This window comes from Lepisosteus platostomus, chromosome 3 (genome assembly GCF_059453375.1).
Source record: "Lepisosteus platostomus isolate fLepPlt1 chromosome 3, fLepPlt1.hap1, whole genome shotgun sequence".
Taxonomy (NCBI): domain Eukaryota; kingdom Metazoa; phylum Chordata; class Actinopteri; order Semionotiformes; family Lepisosteidae; genus Lepisosteus; species Lepisosteus platostomus.
In genome coordinates this window covers 460,114-478,073 of record NC_142613.1, presented here as the reverse complement: position 1 = coordinate 478,073, position 17,960 = coordinate 460,114, and the positions used below count along the sequence as shown (strand labels likewise).

The 17,960-nt window shown below is 52.1% G+C and overlaps 1 protein-coding gene across 2 annotated transcripts in view; it reads left to right on the top strand.

The window, feature by feature from the left end:
• Positions 1-5,306: 5,306 nt before the first annotated feature.
• Positions 5,307-17,960, top strand: part of LOC148673904 (caM kinase-like vesicle-associated protein) — a 39,737-nt gene continuing 27,083 nt past the window's right edge. Inside the window, exon 1 of one of the 2 annotated variants that reach the window (XM_088623578.1) lies at positions 5,307-5,447. Coding sequence is in view for 1 of the 2 variants with exons in the window: in XM_088623577.1 (XP_088479703.1) it covers positions 6,888-7,166 (279 nt within the window). In the remaining variant the exon portion in view is untranslated. Of the gene's footprint in view, positions 5,448-6,326; positions 7,167-17,960 lie in introns of those variants that run through there. The other variant, XM_088623577.1, reaches the window with a different exon arrangement.

The window sequence follows — 17,960 nt, the reverse complement described above, 5'->3', positions numbered from 1 at the left end:
GAGAGGGAGGCAGTGTGGGCTAGTGGTTAGAACTGAGGCACTGGGAGAGAGAGAGGGAGGCAGTGTGGGCTAGTGGTTAGAACTGAGGCACTGGGAGAGAGAGAGGGAGGCAGTGTGGGCTAGTGGTTAGAGCTGAGGCACTGGGAGAGAGAGGGAGGCAGTGTGGGCTAGTGGTTAGAGCTGAGGCACTGGGAGAGAGAGGGGGTTAGGGTCCCTGGGTCCCTAGGTCCCTAACTCATACAGGGTCCCTAACTCATATACAGGGTTAGGGACCCTGTATATGAGTACACATACTGTATACAGAGGTTTAAAGATATTAGATATAAACATAGATACACCACTTTGGAGTTTTGGGAATGTTTTGTTTAAAATGTCTGTTGAAAGACACATGCAAGCAATTCTTCAACAAGAGCGCAATCTAAGAAGAAAATGGCACCTTAGAGAGTCTCCAGCATGAGAACATTGCAGTGACATTATGGATGAGATACTGTGGGGACAGAAAGATTTAGTAAATACTGGCGAACTTGGACTGATTTAATGTCCCCTTCCAGACCTAATTTCACCGAAGGAAAATAAAGCAATATTTCAGCGTTGACTCTTTTGCTATTTTTTAATAGCTAAATTGATCGATTTTACTAAGACGTTGCATTTCTGTATTTACCTCTCCACTCTATGTAGGCACAATGTCAATAGTTTGGGGGAAACTCAACTGTGAACTTTAGTAAAGACCAGAGGAAGGTGGAGAGTTCGTGTGTGAGCTCTCCCAGCAGTGAACACAAGAGCGTGGAGCTCGCTCTGGGGGACAAGGGGTAGACACCCACACCAGGAGGGACGGGAGGAGGACAAGGCTGTGAGCAGCACCATGGAGGAAGAGCTCACAGACACCTGTTTGTGCCACTGAGCCCTGTGACTTGTCTCCTGTGTCTGTCTGTGTGCGTTTGTGTGCCTGTGTGTGAGTGTGTCTGTCCCTGTGTGTGTGTGTGTGTGTGTGTGTGTGTGTGTGTGTGTGTGTATGTGTGTGAGTGTGTGCCCGTGTGTGTGTCCCTGTGTGTGTGTCCATGTGTGTGAGTGTGTGTGTGTGCCTGTGTGGGAATGTGTGTGTGTGTGTGTGAGTGTGTGTGAGTGTGTGTGTGTGAGTGTGTGTGAGTGCCTGTGTGGGAATGTGTGTGAGTGTGTGTGAGTGTGTGTGTGTGTGTGTGTGTGTGTGTGTGAGTGCCTGTGTGGGAATGTGTGTGTGTGTGTGTGTGTGTGTGTGTGTGTGTGTGTGTGTGTGTGTGAGAGAGTGCCTGTGTGGGAATGTGTGTGTGTGTGTGTGTGTGTGTGTGTGTGTGTGTGTGAGTGCCTGTGTGGGAATGTGTGTGTGTGTGTGTGTGTGTGTGTGAGTGTGTGTGAGTGCCTGTGTGGGAATGTGTGTGAGTGTGTGTGAGTGTGTGTGTGTGAGTGTGTGTGTGTGTGTGTGTGTGAGTGTGTGTGTGTGAGTGTGTGTGAGTGTGTGTGTGTGAGTGTGTGTGGGAATGTGTGTGTGAGTGTGTGTGAGTGTGTGTGTGTGAGTGTGTGTGAGTGTGTGTGTGTGAGTGTGTGTGGGAATGTGTGTGTGAGTGTGTGTGAGTGTGTGTGTGTGAGTGTGTGTGTGTGTGTGTGTGTGCCTGTGTGGGAATGTGTGTGAGTGTGTGTGAGTGTGTGTGTGTGAGTGTGTGTGAGTGTGTGTGTGTGAGTGTGTGTGGGAATGTGTGTGTGAGTGTGTGTGTGTGTGTGAGTGTGTGTGAGTGTGTGTGTGTGAGTGTGTGTGTGTGAGTGTGTGTGTGATGCCTTTCCCCTGTCGCTGGTGCTGCGGCTGTATTGAGCTTCAAGGTCCAGCTGTTCTTGCTCCTTTAGAAGAGCGGAGCTGCTCTCGGCGCCGGCGCCATTCAGAAGGCTGGCAGCGCGGAGGCGCGGAGCCACAATAGCCCAGGGCCGCGCGGCACACAGGCAGGGACGGCACACACACCGCGGGGCCAAGGCCAGCCGTGTCCCTGTCCCCCGCTGGAGCTCTCGGGCCGGGCTGCTGCCCGCTCCCGGCACCTGCACAGCTGGGCTCTCTGCACCGCCTGAGGAGGCCCAGGCAGCAGCACCTCTACTGGCCACGCGAGCAGGGGGGAGCGGTGGCTCTGGGGCTCAGGATCTGCGGCTGGGGCTGGAAGGTTGCCGGTTCGTATCCCGTGGCCGACAGAGGAATCCTACTCCGTTGGGCCCCTGAGCAAGGCCCTTAACCCCAACTGCTCCAGGGGTGGCGTATAATGGCTGACCCTGTGCTCTGACCCCCAGCTTCTCTCCCTGTCTGTGTGTCTGTGTCTCCATGGAGAAAAGCTGGGGTATGTGAAAAGACGAATTCCTAATGCACGAAATTGTATAGGGCTAATAAAGAATCCTTAACATTATCAGAGCACACGTCTGCGCAGAGCAGGCTCAATGAGAGTAAAAGCGGCTCTGCCTCAGCACTGACGGATCTCTCCGTCTGCTCCTCCGTGATCTACTGTGTCAGATCTCCTGCTCACAAAGCGTGCTCAGCCCGAGAGGCGGAGCGGGAGCTCTCCCTAGACCGGCAGCAATTAGTCTGAACAGACAGGCGGCTGAATGTGCGTCTTTGTCCAAAATATTAGGAACCTCTTCAAGCAGCAAGAACTGCCCGAGCAGGGTGTGACACGCGGGTGTGCCCCCACATTGCATCCCAGACCCATCAGATCCCTCCAGCAGGGGAGAGGCAGGTCCAGCGTCGCTGCGAGCAGGATGAACTCTTGCGTTCAGGAGGACTGGGACATCCATCAGACACACTCTAGCCAGGAATGACCATACATTTCCTCCCGCTGAGTTTATTCATTTTTCTAGGAGGGTCTTTTGGATAATAATGAGTGCTGCTTTTTTTTTTTTAACCAGAGTAAATTTGAAACGTAATTGTGGACAGTTTGCCTGGAGTCAGAGCTGGAATAAAGAGTGACCGCAACAGTGTGTTGCTCGAATCAGGCACCTCCAGTTCTGCCTGGAGCCCCACTGTCCACCCCAGCCGTGTTCAGGGTGAGCGTGTGACACAAGCTCAGGGGGGGAGAGAAGGGAGGTGTTGGAAGTGAGGTTTTAAGAAAGCTCTCTGGATGAACTCTCAGCGGTCTCCTGCCTGACAGCTGGCCAGGAGTGACCTCTCACAAACGGGTGTCTCCCCTGTCTGCCCCTTCCAATCTCCAGACTGACCGCTCCACTCACAGAAGATGACCTCTGACCACAACACTGCACTGATGTGGCGTCCAGTCCAGACAGACCAGCGTGGCGCAGCTGTGGATCACCTTGCTGAGCTCACTGTGGAGGAGCGTGGTCTCTGAAGACTGCAGGCATTCATGGTTTAATTCCAAAGACCTGGGAATGACCTCCCTTAACAAGGTTGCTTTGTTCACTAGCAAAACCTGACTTTAAAGAAATCTCTGTCTTCTTCGCTGTGACATGTACAAGAGGTGCACACCTGGGAAGAGCACACCTCTGGCTCTGCGGCTGGGCTTTCTCAGGCTGGAACTTGAGGGCACATTTCATTCCTCTCAAACTGCAGTCCACACGCCCCAGAAACACAGGGACACTGTTTCACTGCACACTGAGAACGTGGAATGTAGACGCAGCTGTTGGACCAGTGCAGTGGATCATTGGGTGGTGATCCTGGCTGTGAGCAGGAGACCCCTAAGCTCTGAACCCTAACCTCTGACCTCTAAATCCTAACCTCTAACCCCTGGCTCTTTTCTGATGTAGTCAATAACTCCCCAAGAATCAAACAAGCTCCACACTTCTCACTTTCTTTTCTTATTACTTTCTGTCTCTGAAACATGAAAACACTCCACCAACGTTTCTCTAACTCTAATCTTTCTATATCACTCCAGTGTCATCTTGCTCGACACCCCTCTGTTCTTGTCGCGCTCTCTCAGCGTTCCTAATCAGCACCTATCTCTCTCCCGCCTGGCTGTTTCGATCCTGAAACTCTCCCCTGTGCTGAGCAGTGCAGCCGGAGCACAGTGGCGCGGAGCTGTGCCAGGGCTGGCTCAGGCCTGGGGGCACTGTGGTGCCATCGCGCCACCAGAGCTCAGCTCTCAGCTTGTCTGAAGAGCACCAGGAGCTCACTCTGGACAGAGACAAGCTGCATGGGAGAAGTGTCAGAGGACAGGCAGCTGTGGTAGAGGACAGATGTGACAGAGGACAGACAGCTGTGATAGAGGACAGACGTGACAGAGGACAGACAGGATACATGTGATGAAGAACCGATTCATGTCCGTTCAATGAATTGCTGTTAGTAGGAGCGGTGTGATCGTGGGGGTTGAATCCGTGTAGATCCTGCTGCTGTTAACACGTTGGCTTTTGAGTCAAATAATCAAAAGGAGTCATCCAAATGACATCACAGCTGGTGAGTTCCAGCAAGTTTCATGCAGGTCAGGAGGTTCAAAATCTGCTCCAGCTCTTGGGGACATAAACTGAGCCAAAACTTTTTTACCCAAAATATTAGTTCTCAAATACGCTGGTTTCCCCTTTTCTACTCTCCTTGACTTCAATATCAAAATCTGACGTTTTCTTTGTCATGTATTCATGAGTCACTTAGTCTTGTCCTTAGCAGAGCAGGAAACAGCCACACAGCAATTCCTATGGGCAAGTCTACCAACGTCTTGTTGTTTCAGATGAGATTCCTGTATCATGGCAACCTCTGTTCTCTTCACTCATACATCATCTGAACAGCTGCTCCAATCAGGAGCAGAATTTAGCTGCATAAGCTCTTGGACAAAATAGAAACATTAGTCATTACTTTTTCAGAGCAAGTGCAATGTGTTAGAGAAATAAATAATTTCTATGAAGTTCAGTGTGGATGCAGTACACCCAGGAGTTTGAGTTAATGGATGGCAGACGCAGACTCCACAGCGTCTTTTGTTTTCAGCACTAGGAGACTGTTCCACTAACTCGTATCCAGGTGACAAGTCTTTGAGACTAAGAACTGGTCACTTCTATTTACCCCTTTCCAGCTGTCAGCTAGAGGAATCCACACACTTCTGTGTTTGACAGATCAAAATGAATTTCCCTGCCTGTTGTGTTCTGTGTTGTGTTGTGTTCTGCCAGCGAAGAGTGTGTCCGTACCCAGTCAGAGGATTCGCACAGAATCATAATCACATGTGAGCTGTCTTCACTCTCTGTGCTGTACGTATTGCACAGCTTGTGTACTGTATTCAGCTAAGATCAAGGATGAAAAAGGGACCTTTTAATACGGAATAGATTGGAGCATTTTCTAATCTCTCCCGCTTGCGTATGCAGTGTTTGTCTGAAAGCACTCAGCTTGCTCCAGCACAGCAGGTGGGCTCAGGGCAGCACGCTCACTGCTGGACAGCTCTCCACGAGGAGGGAGGGACGGACCTGAGGAGACGGGACAGCAGGGGCTCGGGTGGAGCTGTGAGCAGGTGAGGTCTGAGACTCCAGGGCTGTAGCACTCAGGACAGAGAGGGAGCTGGGACTGAGCCCTTGGGTTACCAGAGGGGCTGAGCTTTGCCAGACTCATGGGTGCCTGATACGATAGGAGCAGCAGCGTGTTTCAGTGGCCATGACAGGTCCCACTCAGGGGGGCCGCAGTAGAGCAGAGATCCGGGTGTCCTGGAGGGCCAGTGTGTTACAGGCTTTCAGAGCAGCATCGCCTGAACAGCTGGGCACAGCTCTCACACCTTTTACATGGGTCTCCACAGTACCGCCTGGACTGAAGACCTGTAGGAACACCAGCTCTCTTGGGATCCCTGACGTGAAGCATCTTTCCCTCTTCCAGCTGTGGCATTCCCCCCTGGACCCGTGTTGGTATTCCCAGTGTCTGGTTTGCCTTACTTTATCCCCGTGGGACAGAAAGAGGAGACACTGCCGGAGAGAGTGCTGGCCTACTGTACAAATCAGTGCCCAGACTTCACATTGCTCAGGAGCCCAGTTTAGTGTGTTTTCATCTTACAGAGGGCTTTCATGGTCTTTATCGCTCAGGCATGTCAGCAGGAGGTCCAAACATCTGCACACCTGTGGAGCAAACTTTACTTTCAATATTCATTCGACCCCTGTGTTCCTAATCCTAGGAGAAGATGTGTCCGGTCTCTCTGAGGTCAGGGTCCCGCGATGACAGTGCGTGACCTCCGGGTTTCACAACAGCTCCGCAGCCCGGTGTGAGGGAAGGGCCGGCTGTCGGACACGGCGGCCGGGGAGCGAGTGAGCAGCGGCGCTGCGGTGGTCCGTGGTCTGTGGTCTGTGCGTGCGGATCTGCGTCGAGGTGTCGCGCTTAAGATAATAGACACAGCGGCGCTGCAGTCAGTGTGAATTCTTTGATAATAAATCGTGATACGTGGTCCTATTTTCTACCAGTAATAAGCAAATAGCTTGGTCGTTAGGTAGGAAGAGAACTCCGCATCATGGCTGTCTGTTAGTTGTCATTTATTCAAGTTTAGATATTGACTAAACGGTGGTCTTCCGAAGCTTATGATGGCTTTATTATTATTATTACCTACTGTATGTGTGCGAGCGCGCTGGACTGAGTGGACCGTACGGGCGCGCCAGCAGACCAGCACCGCGCGCTTCACCTTCCGCATCGCCACATCGATAAACGCGATAAACACTCATCCCGGAGCTGTCAATCACCGCACAGCTCTGGTCCTCCCACCAGACCCGAACCCGGGACCGACACCGACACCGGCACCGAGCGAGGGAGAGCCGGGAGGGGAGGAAGAAGCGAGAGCGCGGCGGTCGAGCCCTCCTCAGGAGAGGGATTTGAGCGAGTGGCTGCAATTTAAGTGGGAGCTCAGAGATTAACTCGCTGTCGGGCGGGAGGGAGGGAGAGGGAGAAGGGGGTGTCGCGGTTGCACGGAGAGAGAGGGATGTATCGTGTCTATCTCTCTCTCGCTGTGGGCGCTCGACTCTCTTGGTCAGAGCTGCGATGTAGCACTCTCTGGCGCTGCCAGAGACCAGGATACCGCCGCCCGCCGCCCGCCGCTGTCCCCCACTCTCTGCTCACCTGGCCGACCGCAGGACGCCCAGGCTGGACCAGGTGGGTCCTGCTCGACGCGTGTCCCAGTCGTCACTCGGGAGGGCTTGTGACAGGATCGCGTGGGGTCGGAACAGCAGCTCCAGCTTCTCCAGCGCCGACAGACTTCAAAGTAAGTTGCTGCTCAGATCCGAGAGGTTTTTAATTGCGAGGTGTGAAGAGAGGCGTTTTTGTTTAAACGAATCTGTCACTCTTCCTGCCTCTTGTTTAAGCACGGAAGAGGGTTGCTGTGTTAATTGTGGATGCTTTGGGGACTATTTTTAAAAATAATAATTGCTTTCCCTTCGTTCTTTAAGGCGCTCTGTCACATGTGATGAAGAACCGATTCATGTCAGTTCAATCAATTGCTGTTAGTAGGAGCGGCGTGATCGTGGGGGTTGAATCCGTGTAGATCCTGCTGCTGTTAACACGTCGACTTTTGAGTCAAATAATCAAAAGGAAATCTGTCAGCTACCCCTCTGTCTGTCGCTCTCCAGTGTATATCAGCAAGGAAATGCGACATGTTCATTGGAATTTAACAAATGGAAGTGCGTAGCTTCGCCTTACTCTCGCACTAGGCAGGCTGCTGTAATCTGCCCTTTATTGCAATGGTCGTCTGTCAGGCGTGCAGTCAGTCTGTCTGTACTGGAGCAGCTCCGCTCAGCTTCAGGTGTTGCCTTGCTTGTGAAGATTATGAACTACCAGTCAGTACTGTTCTCACCAGGGTTCATTGTAAATATTAATGTGCCTATCTACAGCGCCTGCACAACACTGGCACTGACAGCTCTGTTTCCTCATTATTTCTGCCTACTACATGTAACTATAGAACCTATAAACTACAATATACTATGTATTTCTGAACCATTTACACCTGTAGTATTTTTATTCAAAGGTGTTACACATTTAATTTATTTGCACCAGTCCTGCTATTTCTCTAAAGTCGTATGATTATGTTTTCATTTTCTTTTTGGAGTTTTCAGTAAAAAATTGCTGGAGTATTGTGCTGGGGGAAGCGGGGGTCGCGGGCGGGCCTGGTCATGAGCCCAGGGCCCACACCGGGAGAGTCAGCAGTTTCCAGCCACTTCTCCACACGAACACTTCCCTGCAAACGGGCTTAACAACCGTGACAGCCGTCAGAAAGACACAAACAAAAAAGGCAACAGAACCTTGGCAAAGCATTTTAGCAAGTGTGTTAATCGCATTAGGTGCGTCTTTGTCAGGCTAAAATGTATTAGGAATTATTGTCAGGAACCACGTGCTCAGGATTTTTTTTTTAAATGATAATTTTTAGCATTTCTAATTATGAGAATGATCAGAAACACAAATTCCCTGCACTGTAACTCATCCTACTACTATTGTCCTCTGCCTGCGAGCTTTGCCATTACTCCTCCTGACACTCCACTAACCTGCGGCAGCTGAACAGAGACAGCTCCTGCCACAGCTAATCGTACTGCCCCTGCGCTCTGTACCCCCAGATCGTACTGCCCCTACACTGCACAACCCCCTGATCGTACTGCCCCTACACTCTGCACAACCCCCTGATCGTACTGCCCCTGCACTCTGCACAAGCCCCTGATCGTACTGCCCCTGCACTCTGTACCCCCTGATCGTACTGCCCCTGCACTCTGTACCCCCTGATCATATTGCCCCTGCACTCTGCACAAGCCCCTGATCGTACTGCCCCTGCACTCTGCACAAGCCCCTGATCGTACTGCCCCTGCACTCTGTACCCCCTGATCGTACTGCCCCTGCGCTCTGTACCCCCAGATCGTACTGCCCCTACACTGCACAAGCCCCTGATCATATTGTCCCTGCATTCTGTACCCCCTGATCGTACTGCCCCTGCACTCTGTACCCCCTGATCATATTGCCCCTGCACTGCACAAGCCCCTGATCATATTGCCCCTGCACTGCACAAGCCGCTGATTGTACTGCCCCTGCACTCTGTACCCCCTGATCGTACTGCCCCTGCACTGCACAAGCCCCTGATCATAATGCCCCTGCACTCTGTACCCCCTGATCGTACTGCCCCTACACTGCACAAGCCCCTGATCGTACTGCCCCTGCACTCTGTACCCCCTGATCGTACTGCCCCTACACTGCACAAGCCCCTGATCGTACTGCCCCTGCACTCTGTACCCCCTGATCGTACTGCCCCTGCGCTCTGTACCCCCAGATCGTACTGCCCCTACACTGCACAACCCCCTGATCGTACTGCCCCTGCACTCTGTACCCCCTGATCGTACTGCCCCTGCACTCTGTACCCCCTGATCATACTGCCCCTACACTGCACAAGCACCTGATCGTACTGCCCCTGCACTCTGTACCCCCTGATCGTACTGCCCCTACACTGCACAAGCCCCTGATCGTACTGCCCCTGCACTCTGTACCCCCTGATCGTACTGCCCCTGCACTCTGAACCCCCTGATCGTACTGCCCCTGCACTCTGTACCCCCTGATCGTACTGCCCCTGCGTGCTGCACAAGCCCCTGATCATATTGCCCCTGCACTCTGTACCCCCTGATCGTACTGCCCCTGCACTGCACAAGCCCCTGATCGTACTGCCCCTGCACTCTGTACCCCCTGATCGTACTGCCCCTACACTCTGTACCCCCTGATCATATTGCCCCTGAGCTCTGCACAAGCCCCTGATCGTACTGCCCCTGCACTCTGAACCCCCTGATCGTACTGCCCCTGCACTGCACAACCCCCTGATCGTACTGCCCCTGCACTCTAAACCCCCTGATCGTACTGCCCCTGCACTCTGAACCCCCTGATCGTACTGCCCCTGCACTGCACAAGCCCCTGATCGTACTGCCCCTGAGCTCTGTACCCCCTGATCGTACTGCCCCTGAGCTCTGCACAAGCCCCTGATCATATTGCCCCTGAGCTCTGCACAAGCCCCTGATCATATTGCCCCTGAGCTCTGCACAAGCCCCTGTCAGTAGCTGACTGACTGAGGGGGGGTATTGCCTTTATATTAGGACCCGACTGCTGTAGGGTTGTCCGGCATGGCTGACCTCTGTGTTGGTGTTTGGGCTGAGCTGACATAGTGAGAGCTGGGGCATCGCTTTCTGTCCGACAGACCCATCGGGACCGGTTCTGACCCGATTCTCTACAGCACCAGCAGTTCAGTCAGGACTGTGGCCGACCCGTGTCTCTACAGCAGTTCTGTCAGGACCGGTTCTGACCCAGGTCTCTATAGGGGGTTTGTCAGGACAGGGACCAACGCAAGTCTCTACAGCGGGTCTGTCAGGAAAGGACCTGACCCAGGTTTCTGCAGTACCAGCTACAGCAGGTCCGTATGGGAACAGTTCAGAACAGAACACTTAGTCTGGACCAAGTCCTGTGTGTTTCAGACCCTGGCTGATTGTAGCTGTTCTTCGTCACAGCTGTGCTGCTGTGTCCACTCACTGGAAGATGTTTACAAAGCGTGGAAAACACACACGTGTTCTTCAGGAGCCCTGTGTGTGAATATTTCCGAGGGGGGACTGTGGGTGCTCTCCGAGAGCCCCACGAATGTGCTGCACAGAGGAGCCCCAGGTGCAGCTCAGCTGCAGCCCCTCTCTCACGCAGTCACTGCTGACCCAGGGCCCTGGGGCGCAGCGCAGTCAGACCTCCAGCAGGAGGCGCTATAGTGCAGGCTAGCAGAGGGGGGACCCTGAGGATGGCCCTGCCTGGGGCTCAGGGCTCAGGCCCCAGGGTGCTGAGGGCCTCCAGGAGAGGGTGCCAGCTCCTCACAGCCACACCAGTGCTCCACGTTATGCAAGGAGTGGGGGCAGCACAAGTAGGCAAGCTTGTGAGAGACTTCTGAAGTTCATATATATATAGACTCCATCTATTCCTATAGGAACCCACTATAAATATAGCTCCACACTGCGGTGTGCAGAGTGTGGTGAGGGAGGTATGTATATTTATGAGGCTGCTGTGTGCCGGAAACGTACTGAAGTCTCTTCCAGCCAGCAGTAATTAACTCCGCAATAATTCACTGATGTTTCATGCCAGTTGCCGTTAATTTAATGTTGAGCATCCTGACAGACTGGCCAGTTTATTAGGCTCTTATTGTGCCTTTACTGATATGGATGGAAATGTATAAAAAGCACTTTGAGGTGGTTGCTTTTGAAGGTACTGTACAAAATAATGTGATTATTATACATCTTCATCTGATAGGGAAAAATGTTTCCAGCTACCAGTAACCCATCCTGCCTTCTCAGCCGCTGATCTCCACCGGCCTCTCTGGACTGGTTGTGTAGCAGTGTGTGTTGTGTGTTGTGTGTTGTGTGCAGCAGCAGTGCGGCCGGTGCAGGAGCAGGACAGACAGTGGAGCTGTGGTTAGATCCCCAGCAGCTGGGCCCTGGTGGGGACTAGACACTGGAGGAAGGAGGGAGCAGATCTCAGAGCCACGTCCAGGGCCTGGAAGACAGAAATCACACACAAGAGCTGAGGACGCCCTCTAGGCTTAAGACACTCCTGGCAAAAGCTCATAGAAACATGGCAATCTGGGATCCTGCTTCATTTCTCACATGTACTTGTTGCACAGCCTTACAACCACATTTAACCTGCACCATCAGTCAGTTTTGTACTTCTCAATGTGCTGCACATCTGAAAGGTTCACTGTCCTGCACCCCTGATGCCTTCATGACTGTCGCTTGTATATTATCAGCCAGAGCTTCCCCTGAGGAAGACAGATCTGCTCTAGGACATGTGGTGCCAGTAAGTCCAAGGTGGCCAGTCTGTGCCACCTGAAGAAAGGGCCTCCCAGCACTGGATCAGAGCCTGACGAGGCTGGGCCCAGGCCGTAGGGCTCGTCCTGAGCTTGTCTGGCTCTCAGTCACATGCTGCCAGGGCCTCTCAGGCTCTCCTGTCTGCTTGACCTGGCAAAAGACCGACCACTTTCATGCACATAGAGCCGGCTCCGGCATCAATTATTCAGCCACATAAACACGGCTGCAATCTGAAGGCATGAATAAATAAAGACGTCTGCCCTGCCCCCCCTGCCCGCAGACTCTGGCTGGCGCTCGGTGTCAGTGCTCTGGAGAGCGGTCTGGGATGCTTTAAATTCTGCAGCTGGCCCAGGGAGTGGTCCCGGATGGCTGTGCCCGCTCATGCGCGTTAGCCCAGAGCTCTGATCAGCTCCCACCCCCTCCCTCTCTGCAGGGGGAACAGGCTGCTGGATCTCTCAGCGCAACAGGTCCCTCCCCGCCTCTGTCCCTCCGTCCCGGAGACCCTCCCCACTGCGCTGTGCTCTCCTCGGCAGCCCCGGGCCGGGCACCAGCCTCCTCCTCCCTCGCTCTCACGCCTGCGTCCCTGCGGAGCGCTGGAAATAGCCAGCAGGTTTATTTATAGGCCGGGCACGGGGCTGCTCACAAAGGGAAGCAGAGGGAAGAGCAGTGGGATGGAAGTTGGGAGGATGGGGAGGAAGGTTTTGTTTGGCAGCAGGCAGAAGGAGCAGTGTGAGAGATCTGTTAAAGAGGAATTTTGATAAGAGCCGTACAAGGACAGCAGCCACTCAGCCCATCTTCCCGAGCACTGGGAGATTCTACCACAGCACAGGCGTAGCCTGACAGACTCTAGTGGCGCTCCTAAATGATCTAAAGAATATTTTATATTTATATAGAGGGTGCTCATAAAGTTAGCTGTCTTATTATGTTACCTGTATCATGAAATGTGTGGATATAGAATATAGTGCCTTTCATGTAAATCCCTCAAGGCAGCAAGACAAAGGCAAGACCCCTAGTCAGGCAAACACACTGAGTCCCATGAGCCAGTGATGGACATTGGCGTGCACACATGAAACTGTGGGAGCATTATTGAACTCTGACATAGTTTTCTGGTTTTATTTCACTTTGTTGAGTTTTCTTGAAAAGCAAGACCATGAACTTGTTGAGCAAGATGAGTCAGTAAACAAAGTGATTAAGTCAAACTCCTTTTCTTCAGGTTTCTTGCTGAGCACCGGCTCAGTGGTCCTTACACAGCTGGGCCAGCAGGGGGCACTGTTAAAGTACAGGACCACAGTGCAATCATCCAGGAAACAGGGCTATAAATCAAGAATGTAAATTAAGCTCATAAGCGCCATATGGCTTCAAGTATTTAAATCAAGACTTGAGTGTTTTAGAAAAGAGAGCGTTATAGATTGCGCCTTACTGAATATACAGGGAAGCAGCGTGGAACAGCCTGCGCTCACTAGGGGGCGTGATCACAGCAGCAGCGCTGGGGAGTCCTGGCGGACTGGCAGGAAGATCCTGGCTGGCACTAACAGAGGCCATACCCTGCTTGGTTTACCTTGTGTTCTCTTTTATTGTTCTGTGTCTGTATGAAGCACCGCTGAGACTAATGTTTTGACTTAGTCTCAGTCAGGGTGCTAGGGTGTAGTCAGGGCGCTACACGAGTGCCCACACAGGCCAAGAGCCAGGCCTCACAGCACAGGTCTATGTTGAAATAGCATTTGACTGACTAGAGTGGGATACATAGTTTGTGGCTGGTTTTGTAATCTGTTGGTTTGGGAACCCCATTCATTCATTATTGCGATTCGATCCACGCTAGCTTTATTCTTTAAAATGTCTTATTTGCCATTTGAGAGCTCCTGCCTTCCTGCTTGTCTGCGGTAGGGCACTGATGAGGAAGTGTGCGCTCAGACAGGCAGCAGGAGGAAGGCTGTGTGCGTCAGCGCTGGTCAGGACTGGAGCTTCTCTGGTACAGCCTGAGTTGGATCAAGCTGCGTGCTTTCCAGAGAGGAAGATTAGACAGGATTCTCTTCCCCTCTGTGCACTGAGTAGGATTAGATCTTTTTCTCTAACATTGATTAGAACGCAAAAAAAAACACATTATGGACTGAAAAGCACAGTAGAGGAAAGACAGCTCATTCTGCCTTTAGCAGGTTGAACATGTGCCTCCGGTCCTCAGTGCTACCGGTGGGTTGTAACACGTGCAGAGGGGAGAACTGACATCAGCACTTCCCTGCTCACCAGGCCGGAGCCGGATCAGACAGAGCAGCCCCGCTCACAGGATCTGATTTGCGATGAGTAAGAAACGCAATAACAGGGAAAATCGCAGTTGATCATAACTCCTGCTTGAAGGGAGATGGTAATTTTGGCAGCTACAAGTAGAATCCATCAATTATGCCATTCTCCAGGGAAAGCACTTCAGAAGTCTCTCTCACTGTGAATATTTAAACTCTCTCCCTCACACTTCTCATCATCTTTCCCTCCCCTGCCCCCCACCCCTCCCCCGTCTCTCCATCCCCGTTCCTCTGCCGTCTCTCCCACCTTGTTTGAAACTGCTCCCTCTCCCCTGGCGTTCTGTCTCTCTCCCTCACTCTTTGTCTTCCTCTGCGTAATTGCTCAGCAGCAGTTAAGCATTCGGTCTCCTGGAAGAAGCTCATCCCTGTTTTTCAAACTCTTCTCCGCGGAGCTCGAGCACAGTGTGGCTGCAGATGTGCTCCAGCTGTACAGAACAGGAACAGCTGGACACTCGCGCTGGGACAGGACCACAGGACAGTGCTCATGAGGGGAGTCAGACCACCTGTGATCTTGTGAGCCTGTGAGCGTTTAACTGGATTACTCGTCCTTACTGTAGAAATGTGTCCCTGGAGGCCAGGGAGGAGCTGGCTGGCTCTGCTCCCAGCCTGCCGGTGGGAGCTGCTGTTCTGATTAGCCTCCTCCGGGGCCCCTGCTGTTCTCAGCAGGGCAGGCTGTGGCACATGCACCCAGTGTAGTCACTGGGATAGATTTCCCCAGCGTAGAGAAAGCCCATCCCTGAGGATCAGAGCCACCTGGCGATAGCAAGGAGTCAGCCTGTGCTCCTGTCCGGAGCTGTGTCTCAGCAGGAGTGTGACAGGCGTCGAAGTGGACACGAGCGGGAGAATTTGCTCACTTCTCTCCCGGCTTGGGACTCAGTCTGCGAGTATTTCAGGACTCCTGCTCACAAGCCAGGTTCTCTACTCTTCTGCAGCAGCAGATGATCGCCCTCTGATCATGCTGTTGCTCAATGTCTTACAAACACCTGCGGAAAATCTCCAGAACTCCCAGTCCAGTGAATAGGCTCCATCACGGTCAGACAAAGTTATTATTTTTGTTTTGAATGATCAAACAAGCCCCTTTTACGTAGAAATGCATGTAAAACCAAGAACGGCAGGCACTTTTCTGCACAAAGGGTCGAGGGAGTGTATGCAATTTTTCCAATAATCTGGCTTCTGTCAAGAAACAGCTGGATGAAATCCCTGAGTCAATTAGCTTGAAAACAGGTCAGGTGATCCGAATGGCTCCTCTCAATTGTAACTGTCCCTGCGATCTTCTGTGCAAACAAATTACCCCAAAAGTAAGGTTAAATGGGGCGGTGAGGTGGCTCTGGGGCTCAGGATCTGCGCCTGCGGCTGGAAGGTTTCCGGTTTGTATCCCGTGGCCGGCAGAGGAATCCTACTCCGCTGGGCCCCTGAGCAAGGCCCTTAACCCCAGCTGCTCCAGGGGCGCCGTACAATGGCTGACCCTGCGCTCTGACCCCCAGCTTCTCTCCCTGTTTGTATCTGTCTGTCTCATGGAGTGCAAGCTGGGGTATGCGAAAAGACGAATTCCTAATGCAAGAAATTGTATATGGTCAACAAAGTGAGTCACTCTTAAAGGGAGTCATGTAATCAGAAAGAAACACCCACAACAGCAAGCCCCAGTCACTTATTAAGATGGTTTTTCCATAAACATGTCTGTAGTGTGTACTTGTATTTCAAGTGTCTCTGGCTGGTCCATGACTGAGTGCCTTATTGACCAGGCTGCAGGCTCAGCCTGAGGGGGTTAGGCTCCTGTGAGGTTTATGAGTTTCAGTGCAGGTCCTGTAGCTGAGCCCACTAAACCCTGTACCCTTCTACAGAGCCTTGTATCAGGGCACTGTGAGTAGTGCAAGAAGCTTCTCCTTGTCAGCATCTGTAAGCGCTGTTTTTCATTCCGAAGTCTCTGGCTGTGTGTGGCAGGCGAGCAGCAGGCACTGTGTAAGTGAATCCAGCAGGCAGGGCCCAGTCACAATTCACTGGCCACCCTGGAGGTGGCTGAAGCCTGTGAGATCTGACAGTGGTTATCCCTGTAGATGACTTCTGTGTGCTCCAGGGTCCAAGGAGAGATGATCTCTCATTAAAGGACAGAGGCAGCTCGCAGGCTGTGTTAAACACTGCCTCTGTTCTCAGACTAATGGCCTAATCTGTTGACTATAGAGATCTGCTAATCACTTCCAGCTCATTTTCTTTCCTGACTCCCGCTTGTCTGGCCAGTAGACCCGCGGAGCAAACAGAGGCAGAGGAGGAGGGAGAGGAAGGACAAAGACAGCGAGAGACAGGGAGCTGCAGAGAGAGACGATAGAGGGGAGAGGAAGACAACGGTGGAAGAAGGATTTACAGAGCGAGTCAAAGACAGAAGAAGAAAGGCTGACAGGAAGAAGTGCTTGGAGAAACGACGTTCTTTTAAATGCTGAATTTTCAGTGATCCTGTGAGGAGGTGTTGTAGCAGCCCAGCCATGTTATTGAAGCCAATACCTGGATTCTTCCAGACGTGATCTCTGTGTGACTGTCACGGGCTGCTGGGGGAGCTGAAGGGCCTCCCGGTGCTTGTGACCATTCTTCTGCCCCGATGCGAGAGGAGGAGAGGAGGAGAGAAGCGAAAGAGCTGAGTGAAGACACAGGGGAGACGAAGAGACTCGGGGAGCGAGAGGAGACTGAGAGAGGAGAGGTGGAGTGTGAGAACAGAGAGACGCCGTCACAGAGAGGGGAATATGGGGCAGGATAGCGACGGGAGAGGCGGGGGTTGGGATGAGATAGCAGGAGAGGAGAAGAGACAGAGTGACATTGAAAGAAGAGATCAACGGATACCAGGAAAAGAACAAGCAGAGAGGAGAGAGGGAGACACAGAGCCTGAGAGATGAAGAGAGAGAGAAGACAGAGATAGAGACTGAGAGAGGGAAGTCAAGTGAAAGGAAAGAAACAGTGAATTATTAGAGAGAAAGAGCTAGAAGGCAAACTCAGAGAAGCCATGGACAGGGAGCATCTGGCCAAACATCAGCAGCATGTGTGTGTGTTTGAGAGAGCGTGTGAGAGGGTCAGATGGGAGAGATTTAGGTCGACAGCAGCTGTAATTCCTGTTATATGACGCTCATCCGCAATCCCAGTCTCTGAGGACCAGAGCTGACCTACTTCAGATCAGAAGGCAAATGCGCATGTACTCACTCACACAACTTACACACACACGATCATGCACTACTGTGTGTGAGAGAGCATCAGGGTGAGTTCAGGTGATCAGTGCCAGCACTGTGTGTGTGAGTACCAGGGTGAGTTCAGGAGGGTGAATTCAGGAGTTCAGGTGATCAGTGCCAGTGCTGTGTGTGTTCAGGAGGGTGAGTTCAGGAGTTCAGGTGATCAGTGTCAGCTCTGTGTATGTGAATGCCAGGGTGTTCAGGTAAAAATAATAGTAATAATAATTTCATTGGTGTGCAGAAAACACATGAAATGTTACAGACAACAGGAGGCTTCTCAATCCTCTCAGCAGTTGGACAATAAGGGTGACACAACTTGCTTATATACCTCTGAAGGCGAGATGGATAGATCATGTTTTTGTACAACAGTTTTAACAGACTGTAGTGTGTTTCCCCATCACCGTGCTCTGTGTACTGCCTTGCTGCTCATTGTCTCTACAATGGGGGACGTTCTGGAATGTTCTGTTTTGGCAATTGGCCAGAACCTGGTAAACACAGGAAACTCAGCACAGGGAGGCTGCGCTGGATGAAAGAGAAATAGAGAGGCACTCTTATATGAAACAATATTTAATTTTGTGGATCCAGAACAAAAAATCACTGGGAAACTGAATGGAATATGTTACTCACAGTGGAGATCTGCTACTGACTCCTCGTGTGTCTCCAGACCTCCTGGAGCTCCAGATCTGTTCCTGACTCCTCG